The 20,646-nt window shown below is 31.7% G+C and overlaps 12 protein-coding genes and 3 pseudogenes across 15 annotated transcripts, besides 4 other annotated features; 4 read left to right on the top strand and 11 right to left on the bottom strand.

The window, feature by feature from the left end:
* Positions 1-6,142: part of a mobile genetic element that runs on past the window's edge.
* TVAGG3_0864980 (uncharacterized protein) lies at positions 598-948 on the bottom strand (the record flags this gene model as incomplete). Its single annotated transcript, XM_051249832.1, has 1 exon — positions 598-948. The coding sequence occupies one exon, from the start codon at positions 946-948 to the stop codon at positions 598-600; it is 351 nt and encodes a 116-aa protein (XP_051085307.1).
* TVAGG3_0864970 (uncharacterized protein) lies at positions 1,729-2,589 on the bottom strand (the record flags this gene model as incomplete). The annotated part of the gene is made up of 1 exon (XM_051249831.1): positions 1,729-2,589. The coding sequence occupies one exon, from the start codon at positions 2,587-2,589 to the stop codon at positions 1,729-1,731; it is 861 nt and encodes a 286-aa protein (XP_051085306.1).
* On the bottom strand, positions 2,744-2,974 carry TVAGG3_0864960 (uncharacterized protein; the record flags this gene model as incomplete). Its single annotated transcript, XM_051249830.1, has 1 exon — positions 2,744-2,974. One exon carries the CDS (start codon positions 2,972-2,974, stop codon positions 2,744-2,746), a length of 231 nt encoding a protein of 76 aa, XP_051085305.1.
* Positions 3,020-3,603, bottom strand: TVAGG3_0864950 (annotated as a pseudogene). Its single transcript has one exon. A coding segment is annotated over exon 1 (584 nt).
* On the bottom strand, positions 3,623-3,775 carry TVAGG3_0864940 (uncharacterized protein; the record flags this gene model as incomplete). The annotated part of the gene is made up of 1 exon (XM_051249829.1): positions 3,623-3,775. One exon carries the CDS (start codon positions 3,773-3,775, stop codon positions 3,623-3,625), a length of 153 nt encoding a protein of 50 aa, XP_051085304.1.
* On the bottom strand, positions 3,795-4,196 carry TVAGG3_0864930 (uncharacterized protein; the record flags this gene model as incomplete). Its single annotated transcript, XM_051249828.1, has 1 exon — positions 3,795-4,196. One exon carries the CDS (start codon positions 4,194-4,196, stop codon positions 3,795-3,797), a length of 402 nt encoding a protein of 133 aa, XP_051085303.1.
* TVAGG3_0864920 lies at positions 4,213-4,877 on the top strand (annotated as a pseudogene). The gene has a single exon. A coding segment is annotated over exon 1 (665 nt).
* Positions 5,254-5,692, bottom strand: TVAGG3_0864910 (annotated as a pseudogene). Its single transcript has one exon. A coding segment is annotated over exon 1 (439 nt).
* A 453-nt stretch (positions 6,143-6,595) lies between the features above and the next one.
* TVAGG3_0864890 (uncharacterized protein) lies at positions 6,596-7,444 on the top strand (the record flags this gene model as incomplete). The annotated part of the gene is made up of 1 exon (XM_051249827.1): positions 6,596-7,444. The coding sequence occupies one exon, from the start codon at positions 6,596-6,598 to the stop codon at positions 7,442-7,444; it is 849 nt and encodes a 282-aa protein (XP_051085302.1).
* A 4-nt stretch (positions 7,445-7,448) lies between these two features.
* Positions 7,449-7,691, bottom strand: TVAGG3_0864880 (serine threonine-protein phosphatase family; the record flags this gene model as incomplete). Its single annotated transcript, XM_051249826.1, has 1 exon — positions 7,449-7,691. The coding sequence occupies one exon, from the start codon at positions 7,689-7,691 to the stop codon at positions 7,449-7,451; it is 243 nt and encodes an 80-aa protein (XP_051085301.1).
* Positions 7,692-7,709: 18 nt separating this feature from the next.
* On the bottom strand, positions 7,710-8,072 carry TVAGG3_0864870 (uncharacterized protein; the record flags this gene model as incomplete). The annotated part of the gene is made up of 1 exon (XM_051249825.1): positions 7,710-8,072. One exon carries the CDS (start codon positions 8,070-8,072, stop codon positions 7,710-7,712), a length of 363 nt encoding a protein of 120 aa, XP_051085300.1.
* Positions 8,073-11,025: 2,953 nt separating this feature from the next.
* Positions 11,026-12,329: a mobile genetic element.
* TVAGG3_0864860 (Mariner transposase) lies at positions 11,122-12,249 on the top strand (the record flags this gene model as incomplete). Its single annotated transcript, XM_051249824.1, has 1 exon — positions 11,122-12,249. The coding sequence occupies one exon, from the start codon at positions 11,122-11,124 to the stop codon at positions 12,247-12,249; it is 1,128 nt and encodes a 375-aa protein (XP_051085299.1).
* A 590-nt stretch (positions 12,330-12,919) lies between the features above and the next one.
* On the bottom strand, positions 12,920-13,465 carry TVAGG3_0864840 (protein ubiquitination; the record flags this gene model as incomplete). Its single annotated transcript, XM_001306901.1, has 1 exon — positions 12,920-13,465. One exon carries the CDS (start codon positions 13,463-13,465, stop codon positions 12,920-12,922), a length of 546 nt encoding a protein of 181 aa, XP_001306902.1.
* Positions 13,466-15,290: 1,825 nt separating this feature from the next.
* Positions 15,291-15,319: a mobile genetic element.
* Positions 15,320-15,477: 158 nt separating this feature from the next.
* Positions 15,478-15,502: a mobile genetic element.
* Positions 15,503-15,529: 27 nt separating this feature from the next.
* On the bottom strand, positions 15,530-17,083 carry TVAGG3_0864810 (protein phosphatase regulator protein; the record flags this gene model as incomplete). Its single annotated transcript, XM_001306900.2, has 1 exon — positions 15,585-17,057. The coding sequence occupies one exon, from the start codon at positions 17,055-17,057 to the stop codon at positions 15,585-15,587; it is 1,473 nt and encodes a 490-aa protein (XP_001306901.2).
* A 1,880-nt stretch (positions 17,084-18,963) lies between these two features.
* Positions 18,964-19,868, top strand: TVAGG3_0864800 (profilin family; the record flags this gene model as incomplete). Its single annotated transcript, XM_001306899.1, has 1 exon — positions 19,338-19,730. The coding sequence occupies one exon, from the start codon at positions 19,338-19,340 to the stop codon at positions 19,728-19,730; it is 393 nt and encodes a 130-aa protein (XP_001306900.1).
* Positions 19,869-20,646: the final 778 nt, after the last annotated feature.

The raw sequence follows: 20,646 nt of genomic DNA, 5'->3' as shown, positions 1-20,646 counted from the left end.
TTCGTAAGCTCATAAAATGCTTGTTTTGAGGTCGAGCCACTTTTGGCTCCACCGTATTCTTTCAACCAAAACTCAAGAATTTCCTGCATGAATTTTGTATAAAAAGCAACCGTCGGAATTCAGACTGTTGCTATATTCTTCACAAAACATTTACGCTCATTACGATGAAGAAGTCTTGACAAAACATTTACGATGAAATCATGACAAAACATATACGAAGAAGTCTTGACAAAACATTTACGATGAAATCATGACAAAACATTTACCCGACATTCTCGTCAAATACAAAAAAAATGACACTTTTTCATTAGATAACTGTTATTTTTTGACGAAGTGAAGATTGACACTTCGTCAAAAAAATCCCTGAAATCATATCTTTTATACAAAAAAATACAAAAAATGATACTTTTTCATTAGATAACTGTTATTTTTTGACGAAGTGAAGGTTTACACTTCGTCAAAAAAATCCCTGAAATCATATCTTTACATACAAAATAAAAAAATAAAACTAACTTTATTTTTTCTATCTTAAGGAAATTCATGACAAAACCAAGAGGGTGAAAAAAGAGGTGAAAAAACAGGTGAGATCTCACCTCTTCACCTAAACATTATTTTTGGGTCCGGGAACAACTTTCTCTCAATTGGAGCTGTAGCATACTCTTTGCGTAAGCGGTTCAGACCTTCTTCGAAGTCTTGGTCTCTCTTCGATTTGTATTGGAATTGGAATTGTTGGGGTGGAGCTTGCTGGAACATCCAAGGGTTGGGGAAGTAAGGCATAGGCAGAGGAGGGTAGTTCGGGAAGCCTTGTGGTGGGTAGTAACCTTGAGGTGGAAATTGGTAGTAATTTGGTGGAGGTACTTGCTGGAACTGAGGTTGCTGAGGAGACTGTTGTGGTTCTTTAGGTTCCTCTGGTTTGGGAATGGACTGGGTTGGTGGGACGTGGGACATTCGTTTGTGTCCTGTCGGAAGGAAGAACTTTTCCTGTCGGAAGGAAGAACTTTTCCTGTCGGAAGGAAGAACTTTTCCTGTCGGAAGGAAAATTTTTTCCTGTCGGAAGGAAAAACTTTTTCTGTTGGAAGGAAAAACTTTTTCTGAAGTTCGACCAAAAAGTTCTCAATTTTCGAAAATTTGAATGGTTTACGGACGGACAACTGGAAGAGTTCTTCCTGTCGGAAGGAAAAATTTTTTCTGTCGGAAGGAAAATTTTTTCCAGTTGTCGGGAAAATATTTTCCTGTCGGATGGAAGGACTCGGAATGCCAGAAGGATTTGACGAGGCAGTTTACCTAATTTAAATAAACGACTGCGTAAAAGACTACTTGCGCAAGGTCATGAAGCCCAAGGTCAAGTTCACCACTATTTCTGGAAGGGCTGTCTTGAATCTCGAGACTTCGACTGAAATTCCAATTCAAATACCAGACGGGACAGCCTACGACGACATAAAGCAAGCAAAGAAGGAAGCCATTATAAAGTTCTTTGCCAAGCGTCCTTGGATACTACTTCCAAACAGAGAGAGTCCAATTCCACGAATTATACAAATTCTCAGAGCACTGTTCCACTTCTCAGGACAACCGTTCTACATAACCTGTGAAGGCGACATCCAACCAGTTCAGTAAACCTTAACGTTTAACTGCACTTTTTTATGTTTTTTGTGAAAGTGTCAAAAATAAATTGTTTTCATGAGTTTTCTACGATGTTAGAAAAAATGTTATTTTCTAATATCTTCACATTCAATACTTTTTCAGCACTTTTCCGTAGTTATATATGAAAGACAATTCGAGATAAAAGTCATAGTACAATGGAATAATATGTTGCACACCATTTGTTGTGAACCAAACTTGAAAGTCAGAGAAACTGTTACTAGGTGGTTCGTAGAATTTAGAAGCAAAGTCATAAAAGTCCTTACCAATACATAGAAAACTATTGTTGCTTGAACTGAAACTTGCATGACACATAACATTTTGAGGGTCAAACACGTTTCTATAAACTGTCAAATCTGCTGGTGGAAGTATAAATTGAAATGGACCATCTGGTGGTAATGGTTCGTTCTGGTTTAGTAACCGAAGAAATTGTGCCCAAGAACGTTTGTCTACTTTCCAAAATAAAAACTCTGTATCTCTTGGAGGGTTAATTTCAATCTTTTGAAATGAAACGGTGGAGTTCATCTTGTCATATTCTAGTTTCAGATAGTATGTTCCATTTAGTAAAGAGTCGTATTTTTCTTGAAATTCCCAATAATATTTGTTCATTTGAGTTTGAAAGTCATTTAGAGTTTTCTCAAGACTTTCGTCTGAACGAACTGTAAAGATTCTCATTTCGTCAAATTTGTCTATTAGACCATCAGAACCTTTATACTGCCCATGAAAATATACTGCGAACATAAATGCGTTAGTTCTATTTGAAAACAAAACTCTTCTAAATCCTATTGCCTTTGCATCTGAAGGACTTTGAAGCCAACGAATTGGATAGTCAAACCTGTATACTCGGGATGAAATTTCTTCATCTGAAATAGTCCTACCAGCATTTGTAAAGATATAGTCTAACGGTTTTGTATCTGCTACTTTTGTTCTTTGTTTTTCAACCTGAAGCATTTAATATATGTAAAAATATATTGTTTTAAAATGGTATGCCATTTCATATTTCTCATCTAACAAACAAGTTTCCCAACGGTCTTCTCCAACAAACTCAGCGTACATTTCAAATAAAATTTAAAAAATGTCACTTTTTAAAAAATAAATTTTTACTTCATGCAATGTTTAACACATCGAAAGGCATGTCCATAAGACGTTCTTCTTCTAACCTCTCTAGTCTGTTTGGATAATTTGCACGTGCTGTTTCCAAATCCATTTCGTAGCGAAGACCAGACAATTTGTCATAGACTTTTATGGGTCTTCCCTTCCTATATTTAAACTTCTTCGAAACTCTCCAACCATATCTTTGCAACTCTGCTTTTATTCTAGCAGATTTTCTATCCATTCTATATGGGGGCATTTTTATAAAAATAAAAAAATATTTTTTTCTTTACTTTACATAACCGCCTGCTGCCATAAGTCTTTGACGCCAACCCATACCAGCTAATGAAGGTTGACTTGGTTTAGTTTCCAAACTAAACTTTGGTTTTGGTTTATCTTCAGTTTTTGGTTTTTCTTCTTCTATCGGTTTTTCGTCACTTTTCGGTTTCTCTGACTTTACTTCACTTGCAGGAACAGTTGTGTCGTCAACATCTTCATAAATATCATATGCCATTTGTTTTTGTTTTCCTTTCAACTTTTTGTGTTTGTTGTAAAGTTTAGAATATTTCGACTCTAAGTCAATGAGATGTTCTATAATGAACTGTTGGTCAGTGAAGTAAACTTTTCCATCTGTTGTCTCGAAAGCTCCTTCAGACTTCAATATTTTATTTGTGAGAGTCTGTTTCTTTTTTGAGATACTAGCCGTTCCATTTCTATGAAAAGTGACTTTATAGTTAGGGTTTGTATTTCCAGACCTGGCACTTTCTATTATTGAATTTTTCTCTTCATCTGTAAGTTCTTTGACAGGTTTTGACAATGGTCTGAACTTTTTGTTTGTGGTGTCAAATCTACCGTTTCAACTTCTTCGGTCATTTCATCTCAGTAAAAAATTTTAGTTTGGTTTGTTTTCAACTGGTTGTTGTTGTTTTTTAAGTCGGTCTAAAACTTCCTGAGGTATAGGAAGAACTTGACAAACACGTGGTGTAACTGCTGGAAGTCGACAAATCCATCTTGAACCCATTTGTCTCAATGCTGTATTGTTCATTTCATCTCAGTAAAAAACTTTACATTCCCCACGTTTGAGGCGGTTGAGGTTGGTTATTGTTTACCCATTGTTGTGCATGGTTATATCCTCTGTTAAAGAATCTTTCACCTTGGTCCATATAGTGTCCTGCTTGGTTATAGTAGTCATTTGCTTTGTTATAATAGTTTCCTGCTTGTCTTCCTACATTGTCCATCCATCCTTGAACTTTTCCTCTTGTTTCAGGATTTGGAATAAGATTTGTTGCATCTCGTGCTACATCCCAACCTTTCTGTACAGTTTGTATAATAGGTTGTGCTTTCTCTTTAAGTATACCTAATGTACTCAAAATCTTCCTTCCAACTCCAAATACACCTCTGGCTATTGTTCCCACTGCGGGCAAAAATCTGGATGCAACTCCTGCTAATGCGCCAAATAAACCCATTTCTTATAGGATAAAAATGACGAATCCAAACAAGGACCCCTATGTTTCTAAAGCGACAAAGAAAGCACTCATGATAAAAATCTTTAGTTCAACACCAAATGCTTGGTTTATGGATATCTTGGAAAACATTCCGAGAGTTAGAACAGATGGACCACCATACTGGCTAATATTTGTCGGTCAAAACACAAGATACTGTGAAGCCATACCATTATGGTCCAAAAATATTTTAGATGTGAAAACTGCTTTGACAATATTCGTTGACAAATACCATCCAACAAAACTGACATCTGACTGTGAAAGTTCTTTCAAATCAGATGATGTAAAAAACTATCTGCGTTCAAAAAATGTAAACCAATATTTCATTGTCGACCAAAACCATTCTGCTCTTGGTGTCATTGACGGTTGTATAAAAATGTTAAGAGACTTAAACCAACCACAAGGTGGTGAAGCAAATGAAATGTCATATGACGACAAATATAGACACTTCTCCATGGCAAAGATGAGACAAGTTTTAAATATTTACAATAGCCGTAAACAAAAAGGTTTGGGAAACCACTCCCCGAAGAAATGAAAAACAACCCTGACTTAGAGAAAGACTATATATTTAATAATTTAGTCAAAAGAGACAAACAAGAAAGAATGCCGGGCTTCAAACTTCAGAAAGGTGACAAAGTAAAATAGAAATACCTAAACGCGACCCATATGAAAATACTATTGACTATGACAACAATGGGAACCCGACAGGTACTCACATTCGTGTTCGTAAAAATAGAAGAAAGTATACAAGAGAATATTATGAAGTTTTAGGCAAACATGGCAAAATGTACAGACTGCAAGCAGAAGATAAAACGACTATTGTCAGACCTCGTTTCAAACTTGTCAAAGTTCAAGGTGGTATACTTTCAAAGACAGTTCCTAACAAATATAAGACAACTCCTGACGAATATGCTAAAGAAGTTGAAAATGACGACTAAGCATTTCTATACCATGCGTAAACTGTCATGTAAGGTGGCATGTAGTCTTTACTTTGTCCCGTTGTTTGCGTATATCCTGAAACGCGATGTGTATGGTTTCCTCCTCCCTCAGTGTTACTCCAGTAACAATCTATAGCAAACTTAACGTTGTCTTTAACATCATATCCTTTACCTTTTATCATTGCTGACCAATCCCAATATCTATGCTTATGCCAACCTGCTTGAGATGTACTTAAATCTATGTAGTGACTATGTGCAGGTAAATTTTCACCTGAAATCGTTTTACTTCCACCTGTTTCCTTTGAAGAGTTTGCACAATACAAAAACCTGTCGACTATTTTGAGTCCAAGTTCCAAAACCCAGAACTGTTTCTGGTCTGGTAGAGTTCATTGACGTATAAATAGAGCCTATAGGATATAATGTTTGAAGCATTTCTGTCTTTAATGTTTGAAGCTCTGTTTTGTCTGCTTTCTTGTCATATAAATCTTGAGCAGTGAATTTAATATTATGTTCATCCTTCATGACATAAACATCTTTACATCTAATGTTTCTCATCGTCGTTATGTCGTCATCCGATGTTAAACCTTGTGGAAAGTTAGGAGGTTTACAATATAATGCATCCCCACCAGTTTCTTCAACCGTTCCTTCAATACTTTCTATAGCAACAGTTGTAAAACTTGTATGTGTATGAGTCTTATTTGCTTTCTTCTCTAACTCATCGTTAACATAAGTTTTATCTGCTTTAAGGTCTAAACATCCTGAAACCCATCCTGTATCAGCTTTAGTTTTTAAAATCTTCGATGTCCATTCATGATACCATTCAGCCCTTTCTATAATTTCATTATCTTTTTCATCCACATATTCCTTATCCGCTTTCTTCTCTAACTTACTAGCCACATATTCCTCATCCGCTTTCTTTTCAAGGCTAACGTTTAAGTCTGTTATTTCAGATATAGAATGTATATGAGTCTTTTTAGAATATTCGTTTTCAGCTCTTGTCACTTCACTTGACATTTTATTGTCAACATATGTTTTGTCTGCTAGTTCAGGATGAGTATGTTCTTTTGTTGCATAAGCATTGTTAGCTCTTTCTTCTTCTTTTGCTATTGCATCGTCTACATATTCTTTGTCAGCTTTGTTGTCAACATCTGCTTTCAAAAGAAGTTCATTTATAGGTTTCTCGTTTAAAGTTCCTTTTGTTGGATTTATACAGACAGTATTGTTCTTCTTGTCTTGAAATAGAAACTCATCTGTCATTGGGTTTAATGTCAGTTTTAAGTTTCCTTCTTTCAATGACTCAGATATCTTAGAATAGTTTGAAAAGTTTGTTGTGTTCTTATTTAGAGCTTGCATAATGAGTTGTCGGTTGTGTTGTATTTCTCTCATGGAAGCAATATCTTTCGACATTTTTATTCTAGATAAAATATGCTTCCAATAGAAAAAGAAAATTCAAGAGTTGCTACAACTAAACCATTAGATGAACTTTTTACTAATGTCGGTCAAAAGTTTGAGACAGAGACCGTAAAGCATGAAGGCTATCGTTTTGACTACCCATTAAGATGGCTAAGAGACCCATCTGTCACAAAAGCTATTGGCTTTCGTAGAATGAAGTTCATTTCAGAAGCCATACATGGTTTCCCATTTACGGTCGGTTTTGAAGTTCGATACTATAACAAAGAAAAACGTATGTATGAGAAATTTGAACAGGGAAAACTTTTACAAGTTAGTTTGCTTGTAAACTTAGAAACAACTCTTCAAGCTTTTCAAGAAAAAATAAACGATATCTATATCGAATATGCAAAACAGTATAACATTGACGAAGGAGAATACCATCTCGATATTATTTATGACAGGAAAAATGCAACTGTTAAAATCAATAGAATAGAAGACCTTGGAGAAAACGTTTATATTTCTACAAAATATAACAACTTGGCATGGTATAGATTTATGAGGATGTTAAATCAGCCTGCAGCATATCCAGTACACCCAGACTTTTATGAAGTCGAAAACCCTAATGGAACATATGAAAATATTTTCGACCCAGATGCTATTATTGTTCATGCTTCATTTTCTGGTGCGCAAAACTCTTTCTTATGTCTGATGAATGACTTTTACGAAAAACCTACAAAGTTATACGAACCACCAAGTGGAAGTATTTCAGACTTTCAAGTATGGTTTACTACAGATGGAAGAAAAAGAATAATTCCATTATACCATGCGTTTTACTTAGAACTTAGTTTCATATACAACTACTATCGAACGGTAAAAATATAATTTTTTAATACGGTTGAGGTGTTGGATTTGGTTGCCAACTAGACTGTGGTGCAGGTTCAGGCTGTTGTATAACAGGAGCTTGCTCTTCTGGTTCAGGGTCTTTAGGTATAATACCAACAAACTGACCTACTCTTTTACCAATATTTTTGACTCCGTTCCAAATTCCTCTTCCTAGGGTTTTTATTCCATTCCATATACCTCTTCCAACATTTCGAAAGAAGTTTCCTATCTTACTGAAGAAACCCATTTTACTATATGTAAAAATCTAATGTCCGCCTAGTCTTTTGCGTTTCCTGTTGAGTTCCATAGCATTCTTTAACTGGAGCTCATACATTCTGTTTCTCCTCTGGTAGAAAACATATTCTGGGTCAACTCCTGTGTTCGCGTCATCTGCATAAAGTTGTTTATATCCCACTTCAGGGTTTGTATAAAACTCTTTCCATCTCATATTTGCATACCATGGTGGCAAACCTAACGCAGCGTCATTTGACATGGCAGTTTGCATTTGTACATCTGTTGGCACTTGACCATAGTTTGCCATTGCAGTTTGTATTCTAACTTCATTTGGAATATTCTCTGGGTTTGGTTGTCCAGGTTGCTGTGCATTCGCTAAGTTCTGTACGTCCATTTAATATTAGATAAAAATATCTCTTACGAGTACATATACTGAACATTTGCAGGCATTGGTTCATCTTCATATTCTCTGTACTTTTCTGCCACGTCAAATAAATAAATGACACAATGGAAAAAACCTAAAACAAGTAGTCCTATTTCAAACCACATTTACTTACTAATAAAATTTCTTTATTGTGACACTTTCTCCAGTTTATAGGACCTCTCTCATATTCTATCTTGTCATATCTAAACTCATAGTCATGTATGTCCTCTAACCATCTCATAACGGTTTCCAAACCACTTTTATCGGATGTAAAGTAAAAGCATGGATGGTTATGTATAACGTCTAAAGTTTCTAAAGAGTCTCTCAAAGTCCAGTCTACTTGGTATTGAAAATCCCATGTGTTATAGAACGGCGGTCCACTATAAAGAAAACATTTTCCTTGTCTTTAAATTTTTCATACAACTCTGTCCAATGACATCTCACAAACTCTATACCCTCAATATATTTTTCTATGTCCTCTTTGAAAACATTTGTATAGTTAAGATATAAAACTTTTGACATAAGTGTTTCAATGTCATGAACTCTTATAGAACCACTATATAATAGTCTAGCAGATATACTATCCCAGTCTATATATTCTGCTTTTTTCAAAACCTCTCTCACAATATTTTCTTATCTAATGGTATACGTTCCATCTTACCTATAGGTATCTTTTCTTTTAACTCTTTCAATATATTGTTTGTGTCTGGAATATGTTTGAGACGGTCCATATAGTTGTCGAAGTCATTGCATATAATCTTTGAGTCTGGGAATATTGTATGGCACAAATGGGATATATAGAAACTTCCACCGAACAAATCTACAAATGTTAGACCATTCGGTAGTTTCTTAAGTTCTCTCAATATAATATCTTTACATTTACTCTTATTTCCAAAGAACGGTAACGGAGGTTTTGTAAAATTCATTTATATATAATAATAAAAATGTTTTTACCCGAAAAGTGACAGAAAAGTGACAAAACATGAAAACATATATAATTTGTGAAAAGCGACACATTATATAATGTTTTCGACCCAGAAGAAGGCTTCTTCCCAGAAGCAATGGAGGAAGAAGAAGAGTCCTCCGAATTCACACCAGAAGACTAACAATTTTCCGAATAAAAACTTCATTTATACTAAACATCTTCGGGGCTAGAGGGCACGAAGTGCCTGGAAGCCCCACTACCTTTTTTTTTTAATGATAAACATTAAAAGAAAGAGAATTTGATAAAACAATAATTAATTTGAAATTAAAAAGAACCAAATAAAACAACGATGAATATGAGGAGAAAAAGAATTGCATTAATCAATGATTGATATGGAATGAAAAATAATCACAATATACAATGGGAGATATAGAAAGAAAAAGAATATCATATATTAACGATAAATATATTAATAAAGGGAATTTTATAAAACAGTGATAAATATGAAAAGGAAGTGAATTTTATAAAACAATGATAAATATGAAAAGAAAAAGGACTCCACAAAACAATGATAAATATAAAAAGAAAGAGAACATTATAAAACTATGATTAATATGAAGGGAAAAGGAATTCTATTGAACAATGATTAATATGAGCAGATACAGAATTTCATTAAGCATTGAAAAATTTGATAAGAAAGGGAATTCCATTAATCAATGATAAAGATAGTAGTAAAGGAAATTTCATAAAGCAATGACAAATATAGAAAAAAAGAGAATTTTAAAAACCAATGACAAATATAGAAAGAAAGAGAATTTTAAAAACCAATGACATGCATGAAAAGAGAGATAATTGTATAAAACAATGGCATGCATGAAAAGAGAGATAATTGTATAAAACAATGATAGAAATGAAAAGAAGTAGAATGCTGTAAAATAATTATAAACATTAATAGAAAGATTATAGGATAAAGTCATGATAAATATGAAAAGAAAATGAATTAGTATCGTGTTAACATCCGCACCATGTTCTACTAAAAATTCGACAATTTCTATTGAATTTTCATTGATTGCAATACTAAGTGGGCATTCATTAATATCTAAAGAATGCCATAAAGCAATGATAAATATGTATAAAAATATAACATTATACATAAATGATTAATTTGATAAAACAACAATAAATATCAAAAGAGAGAGAATGAATTGCTTGTTAACATCCGCACCATGTTCGACTAAGTTTTTGATAATATCCATTGAATTTGCCTTGAATGCAATACTAAGGGGGTATTCTTTAGATTTTAATGAATTTCATAAAACAATGATAAATATCAAAAGAATGAGTATTTGATAAAGCAATAATAAATATAAAAAGAATGTGTATTTGATAAAGCATCGATAAATATGAAAAGAAAAAGAATGCAATAAAGTATAAAGAGAACAAGATAGAATAATGATATACATAAAAGGAGTGTAAATACCACAAAATAAAAATAAATATCATGTAAAGAAGGAGAATCGTATAAAACAATGACAAATATAAAAAGAAAGAGAAATACATTAAATAATTATAAATATGAAAAGAAAGGAAATCCAATAAAACTTAGACAAATATGAAAAGAAAGAGAATAAGTTGTTTGTTTACATCTGCACCATGTTCAACTAAGAATTTGACAATTTCCATCGAATTTGCGCATATCGCAACACTAAGTGGGTATTTGTTAGTATTGAGAGAATATCATAAAATAATGATAAATATGAAATGAAAGAGGATAAATGGCTTGTTAACATCTGCACCATGTTCCACTAAGAATTTGACAATTTCCATCGAATTTGCTCGGATGGCAATATTAAGTGGGCAATCGTTAAAATTGAGAGAACATGATTAAATAATAATAAATATGAAAAGAAAGCAAATCGAACAAAATAATGGAAAATAATTACACAAAATAGCGAAAAACATTGTTATAAAAAGAATTTGATAAAATAGCGATAAATATAGGGTGTCCAAAGGTGCGTTTAGCACAGCGCTCTATATGAGACTATTAAAGGAGATATATGCTGATTATAAATATATAATAAAAAATATGAATATATGTATATGATGAGTATGTTGTATTTTGGCGCCATGCCGGGATATAAAATGAATTTTGAGACAAGAGGCGGTTTCGCGGGAAATTTTGGCGGGATTTTTTTCATTTTTTTAATGAATCATAAAGAAAACATCCTCGCTCTTGCAAAAAAATGCAAAGACTGTAAAAAAATCTACGAGACATTGGTAAAATGCTTCGGTATGGATGCTCCTAGCTATTCCACTGTAACGTATCATGTTAGGATGTATCACTTCATGAACAAAAAGGCGCCCATCATAAAAATTGACAAAAAATCGCCGGATCAAAGAAAAATCAAAGCAATTCTTCAAGCGCTAGATGAAGACCCAAGAGCATCACTCAGAAGGATAGAGGAGATGACAAAGATACCACGTACAACAGTCAGTTATTATCTGCACAATTATTTGAACTACAAACTAGCGTATACACGTTGGGTTCCGCACAACCTTAATTCAGTTCAAAAAAAATCTAGAGTCCAATCTTCGAAAGAGCTCCTCTCTATATTGGGTGCGTATCAATCCAAGAAGTTTCGCTTTTTAGTAACAGGGGACGAGTCTTGGTTTCAATATGCAACAGAAGCCAAAATCATGTGGATCCCGAAGGATGAAAATCCGCAAACATTCCCAAAGAAAAAAATTGACACACCAATGATGATGTTGTCGGTTTTTTGGGGCGTGAATGACATCATCGCAATTGATATTCTTCAGAAACCTAATACGATGAATGCTCAGTATCTAATTGACAATGTTCTTACTCAAATTATCAATTCTGATGAGTTTGAGAAATCCAAACAACAAAAACAAAAGTTTGCAATTCATTTTGATAATTCAAGAGTTCACAAAAGTCATAAGGTAATGAATTACTTGGTGGAAAACAATGTCAAAGTTGTTCCAAACCCAATTTATTCACCTGATATTGCACCCTCTGACTTTTATTTATTCGGCACGCTAAAAAAGAGAGCTGAAGGACGCGAATTCGCGAGTCCAGATGATCTTGAAAATTTTGTAAGAGAGCAATTTGAGCAATTTTCTCATGATGATTTAAAGCGTGTCTTTCAAGCCTGGATCGATCGCTGCGAACGCGTGATTGAATCCAATGGTGATTACATTTAAATAAACTTTATATATATGTAACTTGTTTATTTCTATTCGCAGTATTCAGGTTTGTGCTAAACACACCTTTGGACACCCTATATTAAAAGGAAGAAAATGCTACAAAACAATGATTAATATTAAAAGAAAGAAAATTATATAAAACAATGATTAATATTAAAAGAAAGAAAACACAACAAAACAATGATTAATATTAAAAGAAAGAAAATAGAACAAAATAATGATTAATATTAAAAGAAAGAAAATGCCACAAAACAATGATTAATATGAAAAGATACATAATTAGATGAATCGATGATAAATATAAAAGGAAAGATAATTTTATAAAGAAATGATTAATATCAAAAGAAAGGTAATAGTATTAAGCAATGATAAATATGAAAAGAAAGAGAACTGTATAAAACAATGATAAATATCAAAAGAGAAATAATTGTATAAAATATTGACAAATATGAAAAGAAAGAAAATAATATAAATAAATGATAAATCTAAAAATAAAAAGAATCGTATTAATAAATGATAAATCAGAAAAGAAAAAAAGTCACATAAAACATTGATAAAAATGAAGAGAAAGAGAATAAGTATCTTGTTAACATCTGCACCATAATCAACTAAGAATTTGACCATTTCCATTGAATTAATTTTGATGGCAATATCAAGCGGGGATTCATTAATAAATAAAAAATTTCATGAAACAACAAAAAATATTATAGGAAGAAAGTGAATTCCACAAAACGATGCAAAGTATAAAAAGAAAAATAATGTAAACTTCGTTGATATCTGCTCCATTAGAAAGTAAAAACGAAGCAACGTTATAATTTCCAAAATACATACATTCTGCTATTGAATTAGGAGTTTGTCCGAAATTTGATTTGAGGTAGTCAGCAATTTCAAAATTATGATAATCCAATGCTGTATTAATCATGTTAGCAAATAATTTACCATCTTCGATCATTTGCATAAAAATGTTTATGTTTCCACCTTGAACAGCATATTTCTCTGAGGTTTTATTATATTCAGCTCCTAAATTTTTCAAGTAATTGAAGCACAATTCTGATCCGTATTGAATAGCACAATTAAGTGGGTATTCTGGCTGAATATATTTATTAACATCAAGATTTGGGAATTTACGCTTAAGTTCATCAATCTTGTCCCACGCAATGTAGAATAATGGTGAATCTGTTGGATATATATTGAGAATTTCTTCCTCTTTCATTTCAGGTTCGAAATTTTGAAATTTGAAACCCTTATAATGCAATAGTGATGCTAATACCTTATCTTCTGGTTTGATGATGCATGAAAATTCGTTTGATAGCTTTATATAAAGTTCCACAAATAATTCGATTTTTTTAACACGAATTTGCAAAAAATATTAATTAAGTAAAGTGCCATTTGGATAGAGATTCTGTTATTTTTAATAAAGTCTATAATTTGTGATGTTGTTTGTAAAATATTATTGGAATTGACGTCCCAAATAAGTTTTGAAGCTTGGCTCGGATATTCGAATATTTCAATTGGCTTAAGATCGCTAAAATCACATTCAATTTCCTTTGTTAGTGCCTCTGAACTTGTCATAATATGAAAAAAAATATTGGCACTGTCACTTTTTATTTATAAGTACGATTATTTTACAAAAGATAAATGTTTTTCTAGTAAATTGTTATAATAGACACATTTTTATAATAGCTTTTTACAAAGGTACTGCATAAAAAATATTAGCTTTTTATTATAGAAAATTGATATACCCAGATTTTCCTTACTTTTACCACTCCCCATGTAATTTCTGGGGAAAATGATAATTCTTTTTTTTATGGATGAATAGATCGTTTTCCTAGAAAGGACCTCATATCTCTGGCTAAAAAGAGTGTCAGATCCTAAATAGATTATTGATCTAGTGTACAAATCCAATAAAAAGCCTATTTTTTTGGCTTTTTTGGTGCTCATTTTTTCGAAGATCTACATGAATATGGGGAAACCATCGGATTTTTTTGGTTAACCCACATCTTCATGTAGTCTGGACTATCTTTCCTCGAAGGACCTCTTTACGGGTGTAAAAACTCATAAAGTTCTCAAAAGATTCATTCTCGATCTCCATGCTGAAAGAATTTACAATAAAAAAGAGATCTACGCATCAAACTACAGCCATAAATGAACTGAACCCCTAAAGCTCAGCTCTTAGTTTATCAAAAACGTCGAAATCCTTCTCATTGCAATCAAATTTTCTCAATAACTCATAAGAAAAATCAAATTTTGATTAAGCCGATGTTATAGGTATCACAAATACTACAAACTTGAGCAATATCGAAATTGCCAGCAAAAGTTTGAAATTGCATTGCTCATATTTGTTTTGTAAACTAAAATCTGCTTATATTATTCATTAATTTTTATATATTATTCATATACTTTAATAAAAACAATACTATTTCACCTTAAAAATGAATTTCATAAGTCAATATTATTTTTTTGAAAATGTATCAATTTTCGATTAAAACAACATGAGAATAAAATTTACGCAAAATTATTTTAAAAAATGGTTTTAAAAATTTATAATAGATGAAGAATAAGATTGCAAGAAGTTTTGAAGTTTAATTTTAAGAAAAAAAATTCGGATATTATTCATGGATCTAAGTAATCTGATATTTGAGTATCGGCACTATGCATAAAACATATATATTTATTTTTTTTTGATTTTTATGATTTTAAATATATTCAAATTTGGCAATCCAATAGATTTTTAAAAATAGGTAAATAAAAATAGATTACATATGCAGCAGATTTAGAACATGAAACAAATCTTATAGTGACCCAAAAAAAATTCATGATCCAAAAAAGAACAAAATTGGCTAAATGGGAATCAAACCTTGGCATAATGAATCATTATGTCGGATGTTTCAACTACACCGGCAGTTCGAAAAATACCCTTGGTGGTTCTATTTAATAGCTACTCCCAACGATAGGCGGTGTCCCCAGCTTTAGAGAGGTGGTAAAAGTAAGGAAAATCTGGGTAAAATACTTGGATGTCAATAGTGGCAAGTATATCCTTAAGGGTGCACTTACCACTTTATGACATGCATTGAAAAAAACTCAATATATCTTTATTTTAATGGCAGAAAAATATAGCAGCCATATTAGGTACTACGTAGTGATTTATATTTACTTTCTCCTCATCAAAAATATTAACTTTTGACTTTAGAATATTGAGATAGAAAGCTTGTATGTCAAAAAAATTGAGAGAATGTCAGAAAGTGGTAAGTATATCCTTAAGATTTTTTAAAAATTATTTACAAACAATATTTTAGGAAAAAACAAACAAAATATAGACATAATATAATTAGTTAGTTATCATAAATCGAACGCATTGAAGATATGAAGAGTTTTTCTTCAGTTTCAACTAATTGAGCAAGATTTGCAATTTGCATCCATTTTTTCATCAAATATTCATTATTTTCAGTATTCTTAGTTTTCTGGTGATCAAAGGGAGTGAGTTTATTCAATAAACTCGTTCCATAATCTTTGATATCGTCATCACGACTTGTCAGAGTCTCTTTTGTAGCCGGCAGCAAGTATTTAACAACAAGTTCGGGAACAGGCTTAAAAGTATTGATCAAATCCTGATTGTCGCAGAACATAATCGCAAATAAACAAACAGAAACGTTTGACGATGAAATACATCGACTGAGTAGCTTAACAACTATAGGAGCTGTATTAAGGAACAGAGTATCAGGTAAAAATGGAAGTAAACTCGTCAATAAATTATAAAATAAAATTTCTTTTTTGACAGATGTCTTTGGCCGGTGATTAAATAGGTACTGGAGGCACCAGAATGCGTTTTCAGGGTCCTGTGATGCGAAAATCAGCTCCAAATCCTGAATTGGCTTCTCAAAATTTGAAGAATCGTAAGTTGATATGAGAGGGAAGAGTAAATTTCGGAAAATCTTATGGTTGTTCGTACTAAATGGAGTTTCGAGTGACAAAAAGTAAGATACGAGTAATCTAAGGATAGAACCGATACTTGTGTAGTCAATGATGTTCTCTATGTAGTTGATAAGCTTGGAAATCATGTGCTTAAGTAGATGCTGCCTTTGTCCAACGTAATTTTCGATGATGATTTTAATCGTTTCTTCGAACTGTTGCTGCTCTGAACGGAGGGGTGTTTCAAGGCAGTCAACAAGTTTCTTCGAGAATTGCTTCGAAAGAAGTGGAGAAAAATGACTATGATCAAACATCATCGCTCTGAGGATTTGATGAACGATAACAATGTGTTCCCAGTGCTTGATATAATATGTTATCGTGTATTCTGAAAATTCGGCTTCTTTGGAGACTTTTGGAAGCGGATGAATAATATGTTTTAAAACCATCTCAAAAAGCATCCTAAAAACATCAGGAGATAGCCCATGGCGAGAAACCGGGTCAGTGACTATTTTAAGTATGGAATTTAGAGTGTCTGTCTTTTTTTGAAAATCTTCGTAGGAATATTCACTTGGCTCATCTGCTTCGAATGGATCTCGGTGAAAACACATACTGTAATCCATAAAATGAAAGGCGCGCTGAATTAGTGGTGGCAAATCATAGACAATTTGAGCATGAGGTGTTAATGGATGAAATTGAGGAGGAACAATGAAGTCGGGAACTTCAGAAAGACCAATTCGAGATACTTTATGATATGGCGTTGATATTCCTTGAGTAGTTCTTGAAATAGGAATTATAATTGGCGGAGCTTGGTTTCTAACAGGTTTACGTGGAGAAAGACCCGGACAAGAGAGTCTTCCTTTACGTATAGCTGATTTTTTGTCTGAAACTTTTTGCATATGACCTATTATAAACGCAATTGTTTCAGAACAAAAATTTAATTTTTTTTTATCCTTACATCAGAATTTTTTTTATGATTCGCTTTTATATTGCCATGAGAGATATTTCCTCAACCATTAAACTTTGGCATAGTATTCAAAATTCACATGACAGATTCATAGATTGATCGCAACTCGATGGAATTAGACTATTTATTATAGGATTACATGCTTATAAAATGATATGTAGTAAGGATGTCAATTTGGAAGAAAAGTGAGAAAATTCCTAAAATGCTAAAAATGAATTTTCCAAACGTACTTTTTTATCTCATTTTTTTGATTTTGAAAAAAAATTGGAGAGAAGAACTCTTCGTTTTTGAATTTTGTCACGATGGTTTTAAAGTATATTAGACACATGTATTGATATTACTATTTTTGTATATTTTGAGAGAAAATCCCTAAAAAGTGAGAAAATCCGAGACGGTTTGAGAAAATATATAAACTATTGAAAATTTGAATTAAACTTCTAATTTGGAAAAAAGAAATTTGGAAAGAAGAAAATTCAAAAATCGAGATTTAGACTCAGTATCAAATGGAGAACAAAATGTTTCTTCATATGAAGGAAAAAATTTTCTTGAGAAGAAATAGAGTTTTTAAAATTTTATTGTATGTAATGAAATAAACAAATATTAAAATTATTTTTTGATAACAAGAAAATTCCCAACAGAAAATATTTGAGACAAAGAAAAAAAGAAAATTGAAAAATATTACTCTCCTTTACATTTCATGAGATTTTCAATTTATTTTCATAAAATTGACAATTTTATACGTTTAGATGAAAATAAGTGATTTTGCTTGAAATAAAAATTATTGTTTGTTTACAGCTATCAAATAGATTTTTGCTATTTTGATTAAAATTTGTTAATCAAATTAATAATTTTTTTTCTAAATATCTTAAATATCTGGATCACTCACTGATACGATGAATTAAACGATAAAAATAATACAAACTCAACTAAGTTTCCTGTCTTTCAACCAAAAAATATTATGCAATTTAAATTAAATTGTTTATTCAAAGATAAAACAAAGATAAAGTAATTATAATTATCATATACTTTATGAATAACTCTCTAATTGGATAAGATTTTCGTACAAATATTTTTATTAATATCGATAAGAATACGTTTACCTACTATCACCATATGTCGATAAACGAGAGTAGAGTGATTTTTATCATCGAAACTTTTTAAAAGCTGTAAGCAGGAAGTAATAATCTTGTTTTTTCTGAGTTAGTTGTAGAACTATTGATGCCCGAGTTATCATTGTGATGCAGAAGGATATCAATGTACTGACTGAAGGATATGAATTGAATTGAATTTTATTGAATTTCAATTTGATCAAAATTTGTTGAAATGATATGAATGTGTCAACATCTGTATCATTCTCCTTCACTCCTTCCTTATTCTTTCGAGAACGAAGCTAGCTCAGCTTTCGCTGAGCGAATTGACACTTTTCATACCCTAAACGTACATACTCTCAAATTTATCGAAAAAATTAATACCACCTAAACTAGTATATTCTTATTTTAAATATGATATTATCCTTATATTCCACACTAAAATTCATTTAAATCAACTTTTAAAAAAGTTCGAATCCTGCGCGTCTCACTTTTTAAATTTTCCAAATGGAAAATTATATTCTCCTAAAGTGAAAACAATTTTCCAAATTGACTTCCTTATATGTAGTTGATTTAATAATTCGTTGTTTATCTCTTTTGATGAAACATCGATTATCTTTTGCATTTTTTCAATTTGCCGTCTCCTGTCTCTTATCTCATTGAAAAAATCATTTCCCATATGTGATATATAAAGATATTTGATGTCATTAAATTGATCACTTACTATTGCAATGCTGAGTGGAGTAAATCCAGAAATATCCTTGGCTTCTTTTTAATAGATGAGATAAGATATTGAACAACTTCATGCAAACTGCTTTTTGAGCCACTGATGAGGGGAGTAGATTCTTTATTACAATCACTTTGGATGAGGGATTTGACATGATCTCCTTCTTCAAATGCCTATTTCTTATTTTCATGATCTCCTTCAGTAGAAAGTTCTTCAAGGAATTTGTTAGCAGTTTGGAAAGTAAATCAATAAAAATAGAATGAATCATTTTACATTACAATGAAATCCTTGGATCAGCATATTCTTTTTTTACTTATAAAATAGTTTAATTCTCAGATTCAGATTCCTCATGTGAAAAAAACGTTTTGGGAGAATAAAAAAAAAACATTGATTTCTTATGGAAGTTTTCACAGATAAAATGATTGGATATATGGCTGGAGGAGCTATAATTGGCGACGATGCAAATATATGGAATGCAACGCCTGGCTTTGCAGTTTCTTCTAGTGAATTACAATCATTTGTGGACATTTTCAAACCGAATTCAGAATACATTTATAAAGGTATTAGTTTTCATGGCGAAGTATATTCCGTTTCATCCGTTTTTGACGGAATTGCAAAAGCAAAATCTAATCAATCCGGATTAATTATAGCAAAATGTCCAACGTGCTTAATCATCGGATATTATGACGATTTATCGACAATGAAAACATGTAATCAAGCAGTCGAAAAACTCCAAGAGCTTATTACAAACAATACAAATGAAAAAGGGATCATTAAGCTTGATTACTAATTTCAATTAACCAAATTAATGCAAAATTATATGCAATATAGAATTTTACTATTCAATTAGATTACGAACTCACATTCGATATCATTTGGTTTATTCACTCCCTTTAATAGAATTGTATCTAATTATATTATTCATGTCATTACAAATAAATATGTTTCGTTAATATTTATTTCATTTTTTGTAAATTTTGAAATATTATTTTGTTTAGTACTAAAAATGAATGCTCCAAAAACAGCTTTCATTCAATTCCTTTGATTCTCATATTGAATTAATAATTTAATTTAGACATACTTTATGGTATAAACAAATATTTTTAAGGATAAATGTTTCCTTCTGAGTTTCTTACACATCAGTGGTATATGCTTTATGACTTAATGATAACATTGAAAGCTTACTCCAGATAGACAAGCTTGCAAGTAGGTTGAACAATGTGTAATAATAAGTTCAGATAATTCTTTGTTATTAAACAATGCTGCACAATGAAGAACAGTTTTTCCCATCTGCTCGTTTTAAATGATAAGTGTGTCATGTGAAATAAGAATATCTATGGATTGCCTTTAGATCTGCTCTATGCATAAGATAGATTAAATTCTTAAAATTATGGAAGCTGCGTCATATTTAATAAGAGAACTGCTTGAAAATATATACATTTTAAAAAATAAGACGCATATCACTTAATGAGTCGATGGTTCCTTTTGGCGAGATATCATCAAGAAAACTTAAATGTTTGAACTTTATTCATAAAAAATAATAATAAATATTTATGCACTATCCATTTCCAAAAAGTAAATTAATAAATTAATAATCTATCTAATTTTTGAATTCAAAATACAAAAAAAGTGTGTTTTCATATTATAACAATTATAAATGCAATTGTAAATTGACAGTAATTGTCAGAATATTTTAATCGTCTTGA

This window comes from Trichomonas vaginalis, chromosome VI (genome assembly GCF_026262505.1).
Source record: "Trichomonas vaginalis G3 chromosome VI, whole genome shotgun sequence".
Taxonomy (NCBI): Eukaryota; Parabasalia; order Trichomonadida; family Trichomonadidae; genus Trichomonas; species Trichomonas vaginalis.
Note: the sequence above shows the minus strand (reverse complement) of the source record. Positions and strands in the feature narration are given on the sequence as shown.